Source organism: Oryzias melastigma, linkage group LG6, assembly GCF_002922805.2.
Source record: "Oryzias melastigma strain HK-1 linkage group LG6, ASM292280v2, whole genome shotgun sequence".
Taxonomy (NCBI): Eukaryota; Metazoa; Chordata; class Actinopteri; order Beloniformes; family Adrianichthyidae; genus Oryzias; species Oryzias melastigma.
Genome location: NC_050517.1, coordinates 11,464,494 through 11,486,504, shown reverse-complemented (window position 1 = coordinate 11,486,504; position 22,011 = coordinate 11,464,494). Strand labels below are relative to the sequence as shown.

Genomic DNA, 22,011 nt, shown 5'->3' with positions numbered 1-22,011 from the left:
AAAAATCTTAGTAAATGTCAAAATAGTCTATAAAGCTAGCAGAATGACAATTTTTAAAACTGTAACTTTTTACCATAATTATGAATAATAAAAGGCAGGAATATTATTCCAGAATAAATCAACTCAAACCTTAAATAACTTTCAATATTTTACAAGTTAGAAATGAGAACAAGATAACATCGGGTCATTAATAACAATAAAATAAAATGATCTGGAGGGCCGGATAGAATTACCCGGAGGGCCGGATCCGGCCCCCGGGCCTTGACTTTGACACGTGTTGTACCGGTAACGGTTGATGGAAACAGGAGCTTCTTAGTTAAAAGCTCGTGGGAAACAGAAATCTTTTTTGTTTGTAGGTGACCAGATACTTTTTTACAGATACATTATAATTGTATAATAATACAATACAATTTCCTAGACCTACACCTTTTCTGTCTCTAAGTTAAACTGTTGTTAAGATAAAACTACAGGTCACTTTCATCTCTTTAGGTGGGGAAACTTTGACAATTTGTGGCTGATTAAAAACGTTTTTGTGTATTTTTTCTTAACCATATAATTATCTTGATCCTCGTGATTCAATACATTAGGCTTTGTCTAAGAGTGATCATCAAAGCTGTGATTTTCTGACATCGTCATAGTTTCTGTCTTTCTACCCCAAATCTTTTTTTTCTTCTTTGTTTGCATATAAGCGACAGTCCTTACAGCAAACTAGCCACTCGTGAACTCACAGACGTTTAGTGTTTTTTTGGAGCCTTTCTTTATGGTTCCAGTTTTTTTCTTTCTCTGTTTAACAGCCTCAATGTCATTTTTACCGGTTGTGGTTTGTTCTCTCTACTCCTTCACACTAGTGTTAGCATGCAGCCAATGAAGTCAAAGTGAAGCCTTCATGAGAAATGTGAGGATTCAGATAAAATAAGACAAATATAAAGAGAATGTGTTCACCTGCCAAACTGTGAAGAAAGCTTCTATATTTCCCTGCCAAACAGAGTTTTGTCATGCTGGTTACAGGCAGGCTTTAAGACTGTGCTTGTTTTGGTGGTAGGTGCTGAATTTTGTTTAAATTCAGGATTGGATTGTGTTTGATGAGGTTTTTATATCTTATTTTTTTGTGGATTTGCGTGGTCTGTTGAACCCTCCAATACTGAAGAACACCTGACTGGACTGTGTCACCTGTTTCCAATTAATAAGTAGGACAAAAATGTTGAAAAAACTAGTGCATTTTTCCTATTGTTCTTTGAATTTTCCCTATCTTGCTGTTTTTTTTAATTGCATGATGTAAGAATTTTATATCCAGTCAGGTCAAACCTATTTATAGTGCACATTTTAAAACAACAGATGCTGACTAAAGTGTTTTGTTTTAGGAAGAGGTAAAATCCATAAAAAAGTACAAACACACAAAGATTAAAAAAACACATTAAAAGGAAAGGGGCCAAAAGGCAAGCGGTCCTAAATGTTGAAGAACACTATTTGGCTTCATGTTTAACCTCAAAAAGTCTTGATGAAGGAGCAGCTCAGTGGGGAAAGCATGGCTGTCCCTGAGCTTCAGTCTGCTCTTTGGGTCAGCAGACCTTAGGGACTGTGAGGGGGAGTTGTCTGAGGAAGCCAGTGGAGAAAGGCCGGGCTGGTAGTCTCGTTTTGGTGAAGCAGAGAGGAGTTTGTCAGCAGAGTTTTGATTTAATAGCGAGTGGAAGAGGGGTGAAGTGAGTAACAGTAATCAGCATAGAAACCATTGTTAAGGTCTTTAAAACTGAGGCATTCTTTGAATCTGGGATGTCTGGTTCAGGTACCAAGTGACGAGTTTGACTGAAGGACCCAGATCGGTCATATTGTTGGAAACAGGGCCAGGCAACACAACACATTGGTGAAAGATTTTACCAGGCCAGAGTGTATTGAAGACAACAAGAACAGGACTTAGGATAGATCCATGTGATGTAAAACAGACGAGTATTACTGAAATAGGGTGGAAATTAGCCTAAGATAACTTACTATTTCCTAAATAAGAAATAACTCAGTCAAGTGCCGATATTCTACTGCATTTCCTTCTGGATGGCTCAGTGGACTAGGTGAAGGGCTGACACGCAGGAGCCCTGGGTTCGATTCCCAGGGTTGTCCACTGATCCCCACCCAGATTGGGTCCTTAGCCAAGACCCTTGATGCTGCTGCCTAACTGGGTCCCTGTGCCCCTCAAGTACAGGGTTGTGTCAGGAAGGGCATCCGGCGTAAAAACTCTGCCAAATCACTGATGCGAAACAGTGGGTGCTGTTACGCTGTGGTGACCCCGAAAGGGATAAGCTGAAAGGTTAAGAAGAAGATATGTAAAAGATTTGATTTGCTTGTATTTGTAAATTGTTTTTCTTTTGTATTTATTTCTTTGTTGATCAGCATAGATATTGTTTAGTTTTTAAGGAAAGGCATTGAATAAGCTTAATAAGCTTCTGCCTATTCCTTTATTTATTGTTTTTGTTTTGTATATTGTGTTAACTGTACAAATAAGAACTAAACCAATAAACTTGATACTTGAAGGCTGCCACGATTAGTCGACTAATAGACGACTAATCGACAATTAAAATAGACGACGACTAATTTAACAGTCGATTTGTCGTTACTTTATATTATATAAAGTCAGAGTGTAGTAAAGTTGAAAGTTATAATTGCATTATTCTAGCTTTTTGGACTATTTTGGCATCTATTATCATGGCGGCTTGGAAGCGAGCAGGTTCGACTCCCGCCTTGCCCGCCCATGTGTCGAAGTGTCCTTGGGCAAGACACTGAACCTCAAATTGCCTCTGGTGGGAGGTTGGCGCCAGTGTTCGGCAGCGGAGCCACCACCAGTGTGTGAATGTATGTGAATGGGTGAATGGGTCTGTGACTGTGAAGCGCTTTGGGCCCTCGAAGGAGGGTAGAAAGTACTATACAAGTATACGACATTTACTATTTAGGCTAATTTGGCATTTGACTAATATTTTAGCTGACTATCAGTTTCAGCATCTTCAGCTATCAGCATTAGCATTTTCAGCAGCCAAATTCAGCTTACAGCATTCACACTAGTATTATCACAGGTAATGCTATATATCTAGTTTTTAGTTAGTTTAAAGCTAATGATAGTTAAGATGTGTGCTTTACATCCACTTTTACACAATACCCGATTAGTTGACTGATCGGAAAACATAATCTGTGTTTAGTCGACTCTTAAATTAATCGTTTGTGGCAGCACTACTGGTTAGACAGCACAGTCTTTGAGTCACTATAAACCCCATGACCTACTCTGCAAACACATGAAGCACAGCTGTGTGTGCAGCATACATGTACAACAATGAAATGGTTTATTCTTTATAACATAAACTTGTGAACAGCTGCAGCATCAACCTAACATTAATGCACTTTAATCATGTGACATTTTAAAGGATGATTTCTGGCTGGTTTGTTTCTGTAAAGATAACTTAAAGGTCAATGTTTTACTCTTCCAATTTGTCACATTTCTGACCTTAGACACTTCTGGTAACACCTTCAGACCGGCCCCTTTAGCGTTGTGTTTTACTGTGTACGGTTGTATGAACACTGACACTTCACAGGTTTGGGGACAGGACATAGATGTGTCTTCCCTACACCATCTTTGTTTTGTAAATCCAAAACTTGACAAATCTTTACATTCTCAAGCAGCTCTTAAACCATTTTCCTTCCAATGCAAAGAAGCAGTTGGATCTGCAGAAAATGCTTTTCAAAGCGGCCAAACTCACACAGGAGTGTTTTTATATTAAGGTGCATCTGTAACCCTGTCGAGAGGACCCTTATCAGGCCTGCATCGAGTGTCTTCTCCGTGATTTCAAGATCAAGAGATCTTAAATAGAGATTACACACCAGTAGAGACCAATCATGCTCACTCTAGGGGTTTTAGGGGCCAGCTGGTTTTTCAGGCTCCCTTGTGTGTTGGGCATTGGCTATTTCTATGTAAAATGGGGGATCTCACTAAGAATGCATGCTGAGCTGCAGAGGAGAGCATATGCATTGGAGAGGTGAAGAACAATTGTGGTGATAAAGGATGGCTTTTCTTTTTACAGGGTAATACTCCAGGTATGCTGTGCTCACTCAACCTGTTAATGAGCAAGTGAAGGTCAAATACCACAGAAAAGCCCGTCGTTCTTGAGTGCAGTTCAGTATTTGGTTTCCTGATCCTCCTCTGTGTCTCTCTTTCAGGATCCAGCTGGAATCTTTGAGCTGGTCGAACTGGTGGGAAATGGCACCTATGGGCAGGTCTATAAGGTAAGGTCATGTGTCCTAAAGAAAGAGAGGATGAAATCCAGCAAAAGTTATAAATGGGCAAAACCGTCATGGTGGAGGAGAAAGTCACTGGCTATGTCCGAATTCCTTCCTAACTACAAAAAATGATACAGTGCGGGACTAAATAGTGCGCTGGATTTTAAAGGTAATTCGGACATGATGCTCACTACTTTTCTTTTGCTTTTCTAAACGTCAGATATGAAGTCACCGATTTCACAAATTCAAAATCAAATCAATAGGAATATTTCACCACGTTTATTTATGACTCCAATAGAGGGGGTGTCAAAAGAAAAAGCCTATCTTAGCCAAACAGCTAGTGTGCAGCTGAAATATTAGCTAAACTCCAAAGTCTAAAAAACAAAAATGAAGGCATAAATTAGTCAAAATGGCTAGCTAGGATGTAGCTGACATTCTAGCTTAACTCCAAAATAGCCTAAAAAACTGAAAAAATCCCTAATTTAGCCAAAAACAGCTAGCATGTAGCTAAAATATTAGCTAAACTCCAAAATAGCTAAAAAAAATCTTAGTAAATGCCAAAATTGTCCAAAAAGCTTGCAGAATACCAATTTTTTAAATTTTAAAACAGTAACTTTTTAACATAATTATGAATTATAAAAAGGCAGGAATATTATTCCAGAATAAATTAATTTCAAACTTTAAAAACTTTCAATATTTTACTCTCAATAAAAACATATTTTGTCAAAATGATACAAGTTAGAAATACAAGATAACATCGGGCCATTAATAACAATAAAATGATCTGGAGGGCCGGATAAATTACCTGGAGGGCCGGATCCGGCCCCCGGGCCTTGACTTTAACACATGTGCTCTAATGTGTTCTGATGGTGAACATTTGGAGGGTTTATTCAAAAATGACATTTAAACACTTTTTTGTTCGAAATTGTTTGACTGCAATGAATTGTGGTCTATATTCACTAATGTAGTGAACATCGATGTACGCTAGTTTTTCGCAAAGACTTCTGGGAAATTTCTAGTGCACTCGATTTTGGAATTAGGAGATTGGCAAACGCACTGTATAGTGAGTAGGGGGGAATTTGGACAAAACCTCTGAGTAGGTTGAAGACTGGGATGGGGCTAAAAAGTTACTCCAGATTTTCTAGCCATGAATGAAAAAACGCCATCGTGATGTGTAGACGAGTTCATCTGTCTTGTGTATGAATCTGCGCTGTGACGCCTTTTTAAGCAAAGGCATTTCATGCCTCAGATCATCCATGCTGCTGTTTTAAGCCACAGACTCTAATCTTTGAGAGAATTGATGGAAACGACAACAGCACAACAATCGAGACAGACGTTTCTCTTAGCAGATAATTATGCAATGTCTCACCACAATTTATTGGGTAATTGAATCCTCTTGTGTCTTTTGTGTTGTACAAAAATTCACAACTTCTCACTGCCTCCACCAGCTGTTTTTCTAAGTGATCAATTCAAAAAATTCAGTCACGGCCATTCCAGCTCTTCAATCTTTTTATCAATAGTTGTGCTTGGATGAAGTACGGAGTTCAGCTTGGGTGATGTATAGAGATTGTTTTGAGAATTTACTTTTATTGTTCAAATTATGTTTAGTATTTGTTAAAAACACATTTTAGCATAAATAATTGGTAGTACCATTTGTATACACTGCCTCTTCCAACAGAACATGGTCATAGAGGTATCTATTAGGGTCATGCAGCTGTTACAGCATCTAGTACTACCCTCACAACTATGGGAAGCGAACCGTTTCGCACATGGAGGTGCAACAAAGACGCCTCAGACTGCGAACAGAGCTGTGTGAAAGGAGGTTTGTCTTCACACTGCTTCACGTGGTGGAAGTGGTTCCTTCAAAGGCGCCATGTACTTTTCTAAAATAAGCAGAGCAAAGTGGCAGACAGTCGTACCCCTTGAGGAGGCCTAACATCCAGGAGGCTGAAGATGGAGGATGTAAACAGTACTGTAAGGATGGAGTTAACTCTTTCACACCAGAGCTCCAGTGTTTATGTTCTTTGATTTACTGTAATCAGTGAGGAGAAAAGCGGCTCAACGGTATATTAAAGGTTTTGTGTTTAAGGGTCAGCGCCTCAGGTGTTAAAGCGTAAATAAGGAACTGTTTTTCTGTATTATTGTTGTATCATCAGTAAAATGTTGTCTAGATACATCAATAGGACTTCTGAAAACTGTTACGTTGTAAGGAACAACCCCATGGTTGACTATATTTGAGTGAATGTAGGTAAATGACATGTAAATACTCAAGCTCAGCCACAAAAGTGACATTTACAGGCCTTACATTTAACCCTTGTTAGAGATCTGAGTCAAAATGGTAAATGAGCTACATCAGGAAATGGAAAGTAAGTCCTGAACATTTCTGGATTGAAGGGGTAGGATGGTTGAGCAGGTTAAGAAAAATTCAGTTTCTACGACGTGCCTTCGTCTCACCTACCCCCCCAAACCTCCCCTTGTGTGCTGTTCAAGTGTGCGCTGCGACCTGACACCTGCAGCATGGCTGTAGAAAAATATGCATTAACATTTCCGCCTTAAGGCTTCGACCACAGACAGTCCTTATCTACCCGTACTTGTCATGAGTCAGAGCTGTGTCTCCCCCTCTGGTCACTGGCTGCAGCCATCTCCAGAGCACCGACTGCACTACATCTCCCAGCAGCCCCAGCCCACAGTTCCTGGATGCTGCTCAGCTGACTCCAATCAGACAATCACCCACCTGCTTCTTAAGCAGCACACAGAACCACACTGTGCAAAGTATTGCCTGTACCTCTGCCTGCATTACTGAGCGTTTCTATCTGGACCTGATCTTCTGTTTCTGATCCTGCTTCATGTCTGATTTCCTGCTGCCTGCCCTGACCCTCACCTGGACTCTGACCACTCTAGTTTCTTCTTGGATGTTCCCATGCTGGTGATTGACCTCTGCCTGTCTGACCCTGATTTAGCTTTATGGACTTTTAGCTGTGCTTCATTCCAATCTGAACTAACGATCGAAGACTGATCCTCCCTGCTGACGGAGTCACAGGACTCTGCCCCCTCAATGCCTCCCAAACCAACAGTTGTTGCATTTTGGTGATATTTCCAACCAGATTGTGTTCTTTATTCTCCAGATTTCTCCTGAGATCAGCGTGTGTGAGGGGGAGGGTATATGGATATTTTCACCCTTTCAAATTAAAATGACCTGATTGCTTTAGTGATTAAGAATTCTTATTTTGTCAAATAGACTGCTGGAATCTATTTAAATCCTAACTCTGATCAGATTTAATCGGAGTTCTGCAGATTGTGTTGGAAAGTGATGACAGTTAATTTGTTTGGCTTAATTATTTAATTACTTGTAGAATCTTGTAATTTCTCATCAGATCTGTTGGTTTTTTTTAGAGAAAAATCACAAACGTAAAAAGGTCACAAACATTAAACCCTTGAGACAAGGCGGTTTAAATGCTTCCCACCTCCGGGCTGAAGCCTTCCGTTCTTGCCCCCCAGTTTCAGCCGACTAGCGAGGAAGAGCTAAGTGATGCCGAGGCCCCCGAGGAGCGCTAAAGCATGAAAAATGCTCTCAACGTTTGGCTGCAGGCGTGAAGCTGCTGCCACAGAAGCTGCCGTGCACGCTCGCTTCCCGCTAAGTGTGACCTTTTCACCAGCTTTGTTTCACTAGGCTTCACATTGGAGAGCTGGGAGTCGAGGTTTTACCAGTGAGGAGGCAGTTTCAGCTTCGGCTGGATTTGATTATGCTGTGAATCAGCTTTCACAAAGTGGAGTTTATTCAATCTGTTTTATTGACTGAGGCAGAGCAGCTGAGTATCTCTTTCATTTCATCCCCCTCACTGATGTCTGCGCTGTTAAAGTCATAATTAGGCTGCAGTCGTACTGCAGGCCGGAGCCACAGAAATCAGTTTAGTCGTCCACGTCCACAGCTTTTCAGGACAGGATAAACAATCCAAGTGACATGAAATCAGATTTTTCTAAATGTGGGAAAGGTTTCTAAACTTTTTCATTGCAGTCTGTACGTATGGCTGCTTTTGTCCCTCCATCACCTGGAACTGTCATCATCTGCACTGGCGGGCAGAGCTGCAGACGGTTTGCTCCTTCAGGACTTTCTAGATGCTTCTTTTACTTCCAAAACACAACAAATACAAAAACTCCAGAGTCAATTCCACCTTAAGTTTTATTATCGTGTGTTTTCTTTACTCTGAGCTGGAAAAAGCTGTATTCAAGGTTCCAGTTCCAGATTAAAAAAGAAAGCGTAAACATTGGTGATCTTTACTCACTGATCTAAATTTAATATGAGGACCTGCTGTGTGAGTGTTGTCTTAAAATAAAAGGATTTCCTGAGCCGACCTGCTGGAGCAGCAGGAAGTGAAGCCCAGGTCTTTTAATGAATGCAAACATCATGATGTGAAAACAATAAAATTTACTTTTTATGTTCTGCAAGTTCAGAACTCTGATAGAACCCGACCCCTTTACAGTCAGAATATGTGTTGAAACTGTCTGGATTTAGGTCAGTTTATGAGATTATTAACTCAAAACAGGTGAACAGTTTCCCCTCACCACGTTATCCTGGATTAAACATGCTGAGGATGTGAACACGGCAAAACTGGAGTTCTAATTTAGGCTCTGAGGCAGGGGTGTCAAACTCAATCACACAAGGGGCCAAAATCCAAAACACACCTTAGGTCACGGGACGAACAGGATAAACATTTATTGAACAATCTAAAAATACATTTTTAAAACTTTAAAACTATAACTTTTTAACATAATTATGAATAATAAACAATAAAATAAAAGATCCGGAGGGCCTTGACCTTATCATGTGTGCAATGGTAAGGCTCCGCCTACAAAAACAGTGTGAGACTTCCCCATTTTTATTGATATTTCTGAAACAATGTCAAATGTTTGGATAAGTCGATGGTATTAGAGAGCAGACAAAGAAGGTCTGAGTCTCATCAGACTCCCAGCAACTGCAAGGGTTCCTCTCCAGATCTGCCGCGGGCGCACACAGTAAACACGGGTGTTTGGTTTAGCTCGACAGCAAAGTCTCCGCTCAACAACAGCAGTTGTGAAGTGGCAGAATAGCTGCAGGAGGTTCTGATATCACAGCCCTTTGTTTAAGGCAGCAACATGTGGGCTCTGCAGTGATTTTCCTGACTGTGGATGTCACTCGCTGTGACACCTTTTCCTCCAACCTGCAATTAACATCCCCATCTCTGTGTGAACGAGGAACAACTTAATACGAGCATGCTGCTGCTGACTGATGCAGCGGAAGAAAACACGACGCGAGTGGAACAAATATAAATGCAGAGAGAAGCTGATCAGTTGTATTGTTGCTTTGAACAACATGTTTTGTTATGTAGGAGAAACAGACCATTATGGAGCATTTATAGGGATCTATTAGCAAATTTCTCTTTAGAACCATAGATATTTTAATAAATAAAGATTTTAATAAGTCCTCCATGCCGTCATCTAATGCTGCATGTGAGGACTTCACAGACCACTTCATGGGTAAAGTCAATGCTATAAGATCTAACATTTCATCTGTACAATACTCTGGTTCTAACAGATCACCAGCGTTGGTTTTACCTGAGGAAACACTGGGGAGTTTTGTCCTGGTTGATGTGGAAATGCTTGGTCGAGTTTTATCCCAAGTAAACACCAAAACCTGCCTTTTAGATCCCATTCCCACTCCACTTTTTAAAACATTTGATGGATTCTTTGAGTCTTTTAAATATAGTGAACTGCTCTCTTCAGACAGGTGTCTTCCCCTCTGCCTGTAAGACAGCGGTGGTGAGGCCCCTTCTGAAGAAGAGCAGTTTAGATCCTAATACTCTGGATAACTACAGACCTGTATCCAACTTACCGTTTTTAAGTAAAATTATAGAAAAAAGTGTCGCTACTCAACTTCATGAGTTTTTAAATAACAAAAACATTTTTAGAAAAATATCAGTCTGGTTTTAGAATGAACCACAGTACAGAGACGGCTCTTTTAAAGATCGTTAATGATCTTAGAATTAATTTAGACTCACAGAAACTCTCTGTTCTGGTGCTGCTGGATCTTAGTGCCGCCTTTGATACAGTAGATCACCAGATTTTATTAAATAGACTTAGGAGTCTAGTGGGCCTCTCTGGAAATGTTCTTAAGTGGTTTTATTCTTACCTTACAGACCGACACTTTTATGTAAGTATGGATACATGCTCCTCAAGAATCCATGAAATAAGTTGTGGGGTTCCCCAAGGGTCAATTTTAGGTCCCATTCTTTTTAATTTGTACATGTTGCCTCTTGGGGATGTCATCAGGAGACACGGCGTTGACTTTCACAGCTATGCTGATGATACTCAACTTTACATCGCCGTGTCTCCTGATGACCTTGAACCTTTAAATACTCTTTTAAATTGTATTTTAGACATCAAATCATGGATGGCAGAGAACTTCCTTCAGCTCAACCAGGACAAAACAGAAGTTTTAATCATCGGTCCTGAAGACAAGAGAGAGAGAATTTTAACTCGTCTTCAGAATTTTAAACCTTCTCACTCTGTGAGAAATGTGGGCGTTCTTTTAGACTTTGAGCTGAATTTTATTCCTCATATTAAAAACGTCGTTAAGACAGGTTTTTATCATCTTAAAAATATCACCAGAGTCCGCCCATTCCTCTCTCTCTCCAAAAACTCTACCTGAATATGAACACATCTTTCATTGTAATAGAATGGTAAAATTCATTTTATTCAATGATCACAACATTAAGCACTACAACTGTAAACTAAGTAGCCGGATCCGTCCCTCCAGATCATTTTTATTTTATTGTTATGAATATCCTGATGTTATCTTGTGCTTATTTCTAACTTGTTTAATTAAAAAAAAATAGCTGTTTTCGATTGTTGAGGCTGTTTTGGAGTTTAGCTAATATTTCATCTAAATTCTAGCTGTTTTGACTAAGGTGCTGTAGTTTTCTAAAGGGTGAACTTAGACTTTGGGTTGTGTTCAGTATGACATTGACCAACAAACACAGCAGAACCAACAATCTTCTTATATGTTGGTCTGTGGTTTGAGGTCAACAGTTTTACCAGCAGTTCTATGTTTTAATGGCTCGTTTGTATTGGTGTTGAGAAAAGTTTTTAATCCATCTGACTGATAAGTCTTGCTGTAAAGGAGCGATCCCAGAACCTCTTCTCATTGAAGGAGCTCAGCCATGCAGCTGATTGGCTGACGCTGGGATCCAGGTCTGAATCTGCTGCTGGAGGATGAGATGAAGGCTTCCTCGCGTCTGTTCAGACTGATTTAAGAATGGAGGCTTTGAATGTTTTTTTCAGCTCTGTAATTTCCAGTTCACACAACAGTTGGCCTCACGAGGCAGAAATCCGACTCTCCGAACAATCACAAAAACACCCTGGACTCCAAAATGTGCTGTTGTTCCTGTGAGAGACGTGTCGCACGTCCACTAAAGTTTTCTGGACTGTCTGTGAATTTATTTCAGGACTAAATTCTTAAAAAGCCTGACTCAGAGCGCCGTGAACAGCCGTGCTGGAGGTCCACGCTGACTGACATTTGCTGTTCAGGATTCAAACGGAAATGCAGGCATGTCAGGGACAATACGCTGTGACACGATGCATGACCGAAAGGGACTTCTTCTTTTTTCTCTGATGAGATTTTTTGACAAGCCTGCAGATATCTGTAAGATGAAAACACAAATGTCTGAAAAAAGAGGGAAATCTTTTTTAAATCATATTTGATCCAAACACAAACCAGTCTCTGGGTCACACACATTTCTTTTAAAGAAAACACGTTCTGAAATTTAAAAAATGAACATTTTCTTTTACACTTTATAAGGAAACTTAATTATACAAACAAAAATGTCAGAAAACTTTTTTTTTGCTTGTTTTTAAAGATCTTCCATTAAAAACATAATGCTAGTTAGAGGATTTAAACAATGGTTATTGAAATAATTTACTTTATTCGGCCAAAATGTTGCAATAACCTCTTATTTAATTAATGTAAATGTATTTTCTTATGCTTTGGTGGCAGAAACCAACTTTTCTTAGATTTATTGTATAAATTAAAATGTTGTTTATGTCAATTCCACTTATGTTAATTTTAAAAAAGGTTATTTTAAGTGATTAGAGCCACATAAAAGTAGTTTGAAGTTTGAACAATGATCACTGCTAAATAGAATATTAAATATGAAGCTCATTTTTTCTATTCTACTAAAAAACAAAAAGTGATTTTACCGGTTGATTTTTACATGTATTTTTATTTATCAGTTTGATGTGATTTCATCAACCCACATCACCCATATCTGATGGACATTCGAGTGAAATTAGGTGAAAATGTGCCGGTTGCATGTAACGAACATGTTGGATGGCACCGCTTTGACAGGCGCAGTATGTCACATTCTATTTTCCTCCCTTCAGTCCGTCGCCGTTTGGTTCTCCAGCTCTGCAGGAAGTACCCTGAACCGTCTTTCACATGTGTGACGCACAGAAACTAAATCCAGACTCTTCCCATGACTCTGTTGTGAAACGTTTGTCATGCAAACATTTTCAACAGAGTTCCAGGGCTCCACGGCTCACAGCAGGAGGCAGATGAAGCAGAATAAGGATGTCGAGCTGCTGACCAAATGAAGCCCGAGTGACTCTGAAGCTCTGACACTGCTTCAGAAGGATCGTTGTGTTTGCTCCAACACAGAAACATGCTTTTAAATCAAAAGGTTAAAGACATTCTGACAACATCTGAAAAACAATAGATACATTTGGTGATAAATGAAAATGTTGTTCTGTGTCTTGAGGTTTTCTTTCTGATGGGTTCTGTTTGGGTGGGTTGTTTGGTTCTAGATGTTTCCAGAAAAAAGACAGGAGACCTGTCATCTGGTTGGGCTTGATTCCACACACAGTATTCTCAGAAGAGATCTGAAAAGTCATCACGTGTCAAAGTCAAGGCCCGGGGGCCGGATCCGGCCCTCGGGAAAATAATATCCGGCCCTCCAGATCATTAAAGATTTTTTTTTAGATTATTTTGGAGTTTAGCTAATATTTCAGCTGCATGCTAACTATTTTGGTTAATTTAGCTATTTTTTTCTTTTTTTTTGACTATTTTGAAATTAGGCTAATATTTACATGCTAGACGTTTTGGCTAATTTAGGCTTTTTTTTTGTTTTTGGGGCTTTTTTGAAGTTTAGCTATTTTTTTCAGATACATGCTAGCTGCTTTGTTTTTTTTTTAGGTTAATTTAGCATTTAGCTAACATTTTAGCTGGTTTTAAGCTTCAGCGTTTTCAGCTAACAACTTCATCATATTCATCTATCAGCTTCAGCATTTTTAGCTATCAATTTCAGCATCTTCAGCTCCCAAATTCATCTTACAGCATTCACACTAGCATTATCACAGGTAATGCTAAATATCTAGTTCATAATTATGTTAAAAAGTTACAGTTTTAAAGTTTCAAAAATGTAGTTTTATAGTGTTCTGTAAACATTTATCCTGTTTGGCCCGTGACCTAAGGTGTGTTTTGGATTTTGGCCTCTGTGAGATTGAGTTTGACACCCCTGGCTTACATCCTTAACCCTCTTTCAGTTCATTTTGACGCTCTAAATATTCCACTATGTGTCAGCACTGACCTAAACTGCACCAGAGTTCATCTGCAAGTGAATATAGACTCGTTCTCAGGAGGACCTTCTAGTTTGGTCTTGTTTGGTATCAGAGAAATTCAGAGAAGGAAATAGGAAGTACATGCTGGTCCCAGAAAACATAAATTGTGTGGTTTGGGGCTGGATATACTTGTGTTTCTGTTTCCCCGTTTGTTTCACTTCCCTCACGTTACAGGTGTGTTGATTTCCTTCCTCTTTCCACCTGTTCCTCCTGCCCTCTTAATGAATACACCTGTGTTTGTCATGTTTCTGTATATAAGCTGTCCCCTTTCCTTCCACTTGTTGCCAGGTAGTTTTGTGTGCTCTCTCTCGAGTGCCACGAGCTTTCCAGCGTCTTTGAGTTACGACTCAGCAAAATAACAAATATAAGAAAAGAAAGAGAATAAAACAACATTCTGAGAGATCATCCTGCTTCTGCGTCTGTGTCCTCACCGGTCCCTGACATAGTTCCCACAGACTTCTATTGAGAAACAAGCAGCTATTAGTCATTGTTTTTGTCAGGATAACCATTCTGGCTCTGGTATATCTTTTTAACATGTTCTTGCTAAACCTGATTTTTTTTTTTTCATAATATATTGTATTAATCGCAAGTTATCTAACTTATAAACCAGCCAATCAGATGCCTCAATAAAAGCTTGTAGTGCCCACTGGCCACACCTCAAGCTACATGCTAGCTGTTTTGGCTAATCAAGGCTTTTTTTTTTTTTTTTTAGTTTTTTATGCTGTTTTGGAACTTGGCTAATATTTCAGCTACATGCTATTTGTTTTCACTAAATTTGGCTTTTTTGTTTGTTTTTTAGGCTGTTTTGGAGTTTAGCTAATATTTCAGCTACTATCTGTTCTGGCTAATTTATGCTTTTTTCTGTTTTTTAGGCTGTTTTGGAATTTGGCTTAAAATAAAGCTACATCCTAGCTATTTTGACTAACGTAAGCGTTTTTTTGTTAGTATTTTTGGCTGTTTTTGGAATTTGACTAATATTTCATTTACATGCTAGCTGTTTTTGCTAACTTTGACCTTTTTTCAGTTTTTTAGGCTAATTAGGAGTTTAGCCAATATTTTAGCTGGCTATCAGCTTCATCGATTTCAGCTATTGTTGCTAGCATCTTCAGCGACCAAATTCAGCTTACAGCATTCACACTAGAATTATCACAGGTAATACTATTTATCTAGTTTTTAGTTGTTTAAAGCTAATGATGGTTAAGATGTGTGCTTTACATCCACTTTGTGCATGACCTGATAAGTCGACTATTAGAATAATCGTTTGTGGCAGCACTTCATGAAACACCTGGAGAAGATACACATTTTTGTAAGATTCTCTCTGTTAGTTTACATCAGAAAACTAATGCTTTAATGCAGATTCCTATGAAAAGAAGCTCCTCCATCATGGGTTTCAGATTTGAAATGTTTGTGTTGTGGCTTGAACATTTTCAGTTTCAAGATAAGCAGCTTCTGTCTGTATCTGTCGAGGCTTGAGTCCAGGTGAGGAATGTGAGACATGTCTGAACGCGGGACCTGAGGTGTGTTTTCACGCCTCAGGCTGCCTCACCAGCATACTCGGCCCTCTCCTATCTCCACATCCTCCGCCCCCTCGCCTGCCACCCCCCTCTGCACCGTCGCTATCTTTATCTTTCCCTGCATTACCGCGTGTGTGGATTCGGCTTTAATGCAGCTTCCTCATGCCTCCCCGCCTCGGCCATAATCTCTGGTCTCTGTGTCACTCCGGAGATTGTCTCGTCGGCTGTCAGGGGAAAGCGATAGTGAAACAAAGAGCCTTTATGACATCCTATCTGCTGCTTTCATCTGTTTTATCAGCTTCAGCTTTTATTGTGAGGTGGAATGCTGCCACTTGTCCTGCAGCCACAGCAACACTTCACACACTTAACCTTCAAGAAGCCGGTTCATGCTCCCATCTGGAGCCTTACTTTGCAGGGAGATTCACAGGTTTCACTCAGATCTCCTCCTCAAGTTTATTCAGCCAAGAAACAGTCTTTGAAATGAGAAAATCTGGTATTAGAGGGAAGAAAAACCTCAGAACATAAACAGTTTTATTCAGACTCAATAAGCCATAAAATCTGGAAATATTTGACATGAGATAGCGTGACATGAGCTTCATACAGCAGCATTTTAATATGGATCCAGAACAACAGTGTAACCAGCGTTCTCATGCAGTTTTTCTTGGTGAATTGATACAGAAGTGTTGCTGTTTCTTCACATGAACAAGATGAAACCGGGCTTGATGGAAGAAAATAAAACATTTAATAAATAAATGGAAACATGACAAAACCATGGGAGCGACATATTAGTAAAAAGAAGAAGATAACCTGAAAAGAAGACACTTAGATACACTGAGGGTAATTAACTCAAAGGGAGATGTTGAAAGAGGTTTTAAATTGATTAGAGCGGACATTGAGAGTAGCTGCTTTGCACATCCATCCACCCATCACAGGGTTGCTGGAGCCTATCCCAGCTATTGTTGGGTGAAGGCTGAATACACCCTGAGCAGCTCACCGGTCTGTTTCAGGCCCACACACTCACACAGACACCTAGGGGTACTTTGGAGACACAAATGAACCTGTGAATCGTGCACACGTTCACGAGGAGAACAGGCAGGATTTGAACCCGGGCCTCCATGCTGTGAGGCCATGGCTCCATGCAGCCCCGCCTTTGACATGTTTATGCCAGTCAAGTTCATCCATAAGAACCAGACTGTTCACACCTACAATGAGCCTGTTTGTATGCTCCCAAAAACCACATATATACAAACTAACTGTGGAAAAGCGCTTGTCAGCAAAGGCTGGTCTACGTGGCAGTCGATTACACACAATGAACTAGGCCAAAGCCTTCCACGACCTCCACACGTCGGTCTTTTTGCCGTAGCCTTAGCTTTGCTTCTGTACAAACTAATGCAGATATGATCAGTACTTGTGCTTCACAGCAAAATTCTCAAGTTATCAATAATATTTTCCATCTTTATCATAACTTGATTTCAAATTGTGATTCCAGAAACCTCTTATCTGACCATAGCAGGAAACCCAAAAATCAGTTTTCAGACGTGTTTCAGATTTGTCTTTTTCTCTGGAATACTCTGTCATATTAATTATACAAAAGACTAAATGATCAAACAATGGCAGCAGTGAAAGGAGGCGCAGAATCAGCCGGAAACAAAGGATGAGAGACACAAAGACACAAAACCAGGCCTGGAGATGTGAAAAGACAACAAGAGAGTTTGGGAACTGGGAGGTGATTTGGTCCTGTCAGATACATTCAGCGTCTGATGCAACGCTGAGTAACCAAGACACCGTCTGCGTGTGACCCAGTGTGTGAAAATCATGGCCTCCACAGCACACTCATGCGCACACAAACACTCGCTGCCATCACTTCCCCTGCTCCAGCACCCCCCCCTGCCCTCAATGCCAGCCTTGTTGCTAGGATACCAGGAAGAAATGATGTGTGAGTTTGTGCGTTGAGGTGAATGAATTTCCACTTTCTATGGTTAACAGCTGCTCTGATGCTGACTTCAGTTCAGTTTGCCCTCCAGATTTTATTATCAAAGCTTTGTCAGAATGAGATTATTGTACCAGATTAAATCCTTTGACAGATTTGTCTCACAGCCTGAACTGAGAAAGTTCTGCACTTTGACTCAGTGAAGGAGCTCACTGTGATCTGATGCTGATGCAGGTCTCAGGATAGGGAAAGAAATGTTCGCAAAACAAATTTCTAGAACATTTTAGATGGAAGAACATGCAATAATTCATTAATTTATTTGTTATCGGGTTTGTAACTTGATTAATAGCAAAGTTATGTCTAAAGGAGAAAAAGTCTGAAATAAAAGATAGAGAGAGGCTAACACAAAAAAGCCCCGGGCTGACTCATTTGTTGGTTATTTCACCCATAGCTGCTGACAAAGAAAGTGATGAAAGCGCCACCTGGTGGCTGAAAGTATATTACAGCCGTACAGTTTTGGAACACCATAGAGAATCAATGGCAAATGGGTAAAGGGTTTGAACTAAACACTCCACGACTTCCACAGCCATCACTTGGCCCGCCAAAAGATAACCTTTGAAGGGCCAAATTTGGCCCGTAGGCCATACTTTGGGCAGCTATGCATTAAACAGTTCCGACCCGTACCTCTTGAGGGCCCCCATCCGTTGTAGGTCCATAGAAAAATAAAATGGGACGGTTGGGGTGGAGTTGCTGTAGCCACCTGCTGATTGGCAGAAAGTGATGATGACATTAGAAAGCACCAGTATATCCATAAGCTAGCGATTATGTTTTTCCTTTTTACAGCAGTATTATTCCTATCTGCCCACAACATTAACTTCCCGTTGTACACAATGTACAGAAAGTAAAGCAAGAAAAATACGAGCTGCTGGATGATCTCCATATTTTTTAAGCTTTACTTATAACTTAGTTACATTACAGTCAATGTCAGCAAAAACATCACAATAAAAAACAACCGCAACTACCCAACATAACATATAAGACATATATAAAACAACATATAAGAGACTTAACATGATAGTACACATAAAAATAAATAAATGACAACTTAACTTTTGTTGGGGGTTCTCATTAAGTTAATATTTCTTAACAAAACTTAGTCATTTCAAGCCATTTCTCTTTTTCATATAAACGAGTGACTGAAAATAAAAATAGAGCCCTTTGTAAAAAGTATTAATAAATGGTTTGGTCTTCAAAAATCTATTTGTGTGAATAAGAAACTTTCCTTGCAGCGATGACCTCCATTGTTGTTGCACTTCAATGACACAATGACACGCTAGCGGTCTACACAACACGCTTGCGCCGTGAAAACAAACCGCTCAGTGGAAGCGAGGCTTAACTGAGAGGAAACCCTCACCAGTGAACTGGTTTGTACCGCACTGCTCCTTACAGGACCGGACCGCTCAGTGGAAACAAGAAAAAGTGAAGAAATCTCTGTGCGTCACGAACTTGGCAGGAGATTTTATTTAATGATCTTTGTTTGGCCCTTCTTTTTTTTTTTTTTATTCCAGTTTTGGGGTCATTGGAGCAACCACAATTTAAAATGTTCTACTTTTGGTTGAATCAATATGACTTTAAAACATTTGAGTTGCAAAAATGAATGTGAACGGTGCAACATAAGTGTGAACTCAGTGAGTTTACACTTAAAGATGGTCATTTCATGTGTTCGCTGGCTTAAACGTTTGATCTGTTGCAGAAATTTCCTTGATTATTTGCAAGGAAAGATCTGTTTTAAATTTGAAGACAAAAACATATCAAGAACTCATCATCATTTGACCAGAACATTTGTCAAAAACCCAGAAAACGTCCTCAGATGTAGTGTAGATTAGAGAGTGTGATGACAGGAGCTGGTGTGGATCAGCATCGGCTAATCGCTTGTTTGTCTGTCTTCCAGGGTCGCCATGTCAAAACAGGCCAGCTCGCTGCCATCAAGGTCATGGACGTCACGGGAGTAAGTCTCACAAACGGTCCTCCAACTCTGCAGCAGTCAGGATCCCAGCCGAGGCAGAAAATGCTAATCTCTATGTGTTGTGTGCTTCAGGATGAGGAGGAGGAGATTAAAGCTGAGATCAACATGCTAAAGAAGTACAGTCACCACAGGAACATCGCAACCTATTATGGAGCCTTTATCAAGAAAAACCCTCCAGGCATGGATGACCAGCTATGGGTATGAGAGTTTACACGCTAGCAATGTGTTTAGCCATTTGTAATCCTATCAGGCCTGAACATGAAGAGGGAAATATTCTCTTTGATTACCTAGCCGTAAAAAGATGCATCAGTTAAAGGGGCTTTGCCTCTCCATGAACTACGCTGATTGTTGTGTGGTTGTGCAGCTGGTGATGGAGTTCTGTGGAGCTGGCTCGGTCACAGATCTGATCAAGAACACTAAAGGAAACTCCCTGAAGGAGGAGTGGATCGCCTACATCTGCAGAGAGATCCTGAGGGTGAGACAATAAACACAAAAGAACCCCAGATACCTTCCCTGAGGAACACCCTATGTCACATGTGTCAAAGTCAAGGCCCGGGGGCCGGATCCGGCCCTCCAGATCATTTTATTTTATTGTTATTAATGACCCGATGTTATCTAGCGCTTATTTCTAACTTGTATATTTTAGACAAAATATATTTTTATAGAGTAAAATATTGAAAGTTATTTAAGGTTTAAGTTGATTTATTCTGGAATAATATTCCTGTCTTTTTAATATTAATAGTTATGTTGAAAAGTTATGGTTTTAAAATAAAAAAAATTGTCATTCTGCTAGTTTTTTGGACTATTTTGGTATTTACTAAGATTTTAGGCTATTTTGGAGTTTAGCTAATATTTCAGATACATGCTAGCTGTTTGGCTAATTTAGGCTTTTCTTTTGTTTGTTTTTTTGTCCAGTTTGCCCACATGTAGCTAATATTTCAGCTACATGTTAGCTGTTTTGGCTAACATGATTTTTTTATTTTTTTTATTTTTTAGGCTAATTTGGCATTTAGCTAATATTTTAGCTGGCTATCAGCTCCAGCATTTTCAGCTATCAGCTTCAGTGATTTCAGCTTACACCATTCACACTAGCACTATTGTAGGTAATGCTATATATTTCATAATTATGTTGAAAAGTTACAGTTTTGAAGAGTTCAATAAATGTTTCTCCTGTTCTGCCCGCGACCTAAGGTGTGTTTTGGATTTTGGCCTCCTGTGTGATTGAGTTTGACACTCCTGCCCTATGCGTTAAGAAACAGTTGTTTTGTTTAGTTTAGTTTAAAAACCTGTGAGGACATTTTGAGGGAAACGTATATGCTAACAAAAACATCTATGTCTCCACTGAACCCTTCTGCTCCCAGGGCCTGACCCACCTCCACCAGCACAAGGTTATCCACAGAGACATCAAGGGTCAGAATGTTCTGCTGACGGAGAATGCCGAGGTCAAACTGGGTGAGAAGAACCACACAACCACACTGACACACACCAACAACACACACTAACGTTGTGTGTCTTTTCAGTGGACTTTGGTGTGAGTGCGCAGCTGGACCGCACTGTCGGGAGGAGGAACACGTTCATAGGGACACCGTATTGGATGGCTCCTGAGGTCATCGCGTGTGACGAGAACCCCGATGCCACGTATGACTTTAAGGTAAAGCTCGTCCAGGTCTGAGAACGGCACCGAGATGATTAAGGTAGTTTGAAGGAGAACCTCTGAGGTCCAGAGTTCTAGTTTTCTTCACGTTCTAGAGCGCTCTGCTGTGTCTCCGTCTGTTCACTTTGGTTTACTGGGGTTTGCAGTAGGGCTGCCACGATTAGTCGAATATTAAAATAGTCGACTAGTCGTTACTTTATATTATATGTAGTCAGAGTGTAGTAAAGTTGAAGTTATAATGGAATTCTGCTAGTTTTTGGACAATTTTGGCATTTATTAAGGTTTTTTAGGCTAATTTACAGTTTAGCTAATATTTCAGCTGCATGTTAGCTGTTTTGGCTAATTTAGGCTTTTTTCAGTTTTTTAGGCTAATTTGGCATTTAACTTATATTATATCTGGCTATCAGCTTCAGGGTTTTCAGATATTTAAGCTATCAACTTCAGCGTTTTTAGATATAAATTTCAGCATCTTCAGCGACCAAATTCAGCTTACAGCATTCACACTAGCATGCTATAATATAATGCTATATATCTAGTTTTTAGTTAGAATAGAAAATGATGGTTAAGATGTGTGCTTTAAATCCAGTTTGCCCACGGCCCGATTAGTCGACTTATCGGAGAAAATAATCTGTGATTAATCGACTATTAAAATAATTTGTGTCAGTTTCTAGTTTCCAGTTCAGATGAACGTGTTTCCCCTCTGTCACACCAGGCTCAGTCTTGATAATGTTCTGATTTTAAACTGGTTGGGAAATAGTTCTGAATTTTTAATTTAGTTTTAGACCATGAAGGGATTCTGGTTTTGGCTGGTTTAGAGCGATTCCAGAACATTGTGAGATGGATTCTAAGGAGGTTTTTTACTGGTGGGTTTAATGTAACTTTTTAAACGTTAAGAAGAATTCCAGTAGATTCTAAAGGAGAAAAGTGGCTCGAGACACTATATGTATTTATTTTAATTAATTAAATAATTTGTTAATTGAATATT

The 22,011-nt window shown here is 39.7% G+C and overlaps 2 protein-coding genes across 14 annotated transcripts in view; both read left to right on the top strand.

The window, feature by feature from the left end:
• The window catches only part of mon2 (MON2 homolog, regulator of endosome-to-Golgi trafficking), a 448,157-nt gene that overhangs the window by 224,944 nt on the left and 201,202 nt on the right, over positions 1 to 22,011 (top strand). The gene's annotated exons all lie outside the window — the stretch shown is intronic.
• tnikb (TRAF2 and NCK interacting kinase b) overlaps positions 1 to 22,011 on the top strand; it is a 68,438-nt gene that overhangs the window by 9,874 nt on the left and 36,553 nt on the right. For all 10 annotated transcript variants that reach the window (XM_024282095.2, XM_024282094.2, XM_024282096.2 and 7 more), the window contains exons 2-7: positions 4,195 to 4,260; positions 19,298 to 19,354; positions 19,445 to 19,570; positions 19,737 to 19,847; positions 20,734 to 20,824; positions 20,893 to 21,023. In XM_024282095.2, coding sequence (XP_024137863.1) covers positions 4,195 to 4,260; positions 19,298 to 19,354; positions 19,445 to 19,570; positions 19,737 to 19,847; positions 20,734 to 20,824; positions 20,893 to 21,023 — 582 coding nt within the window. The remainder of the gene's footprint in view (positions 1 to 4,194; positions 4,261 to 19,297; positions 19,355 to 19,444; positions 19,571 to 19,736; positions 19,848 to 20,733; positions 20,825 to 20,892; positions 21,024 to 22,011) is intronic.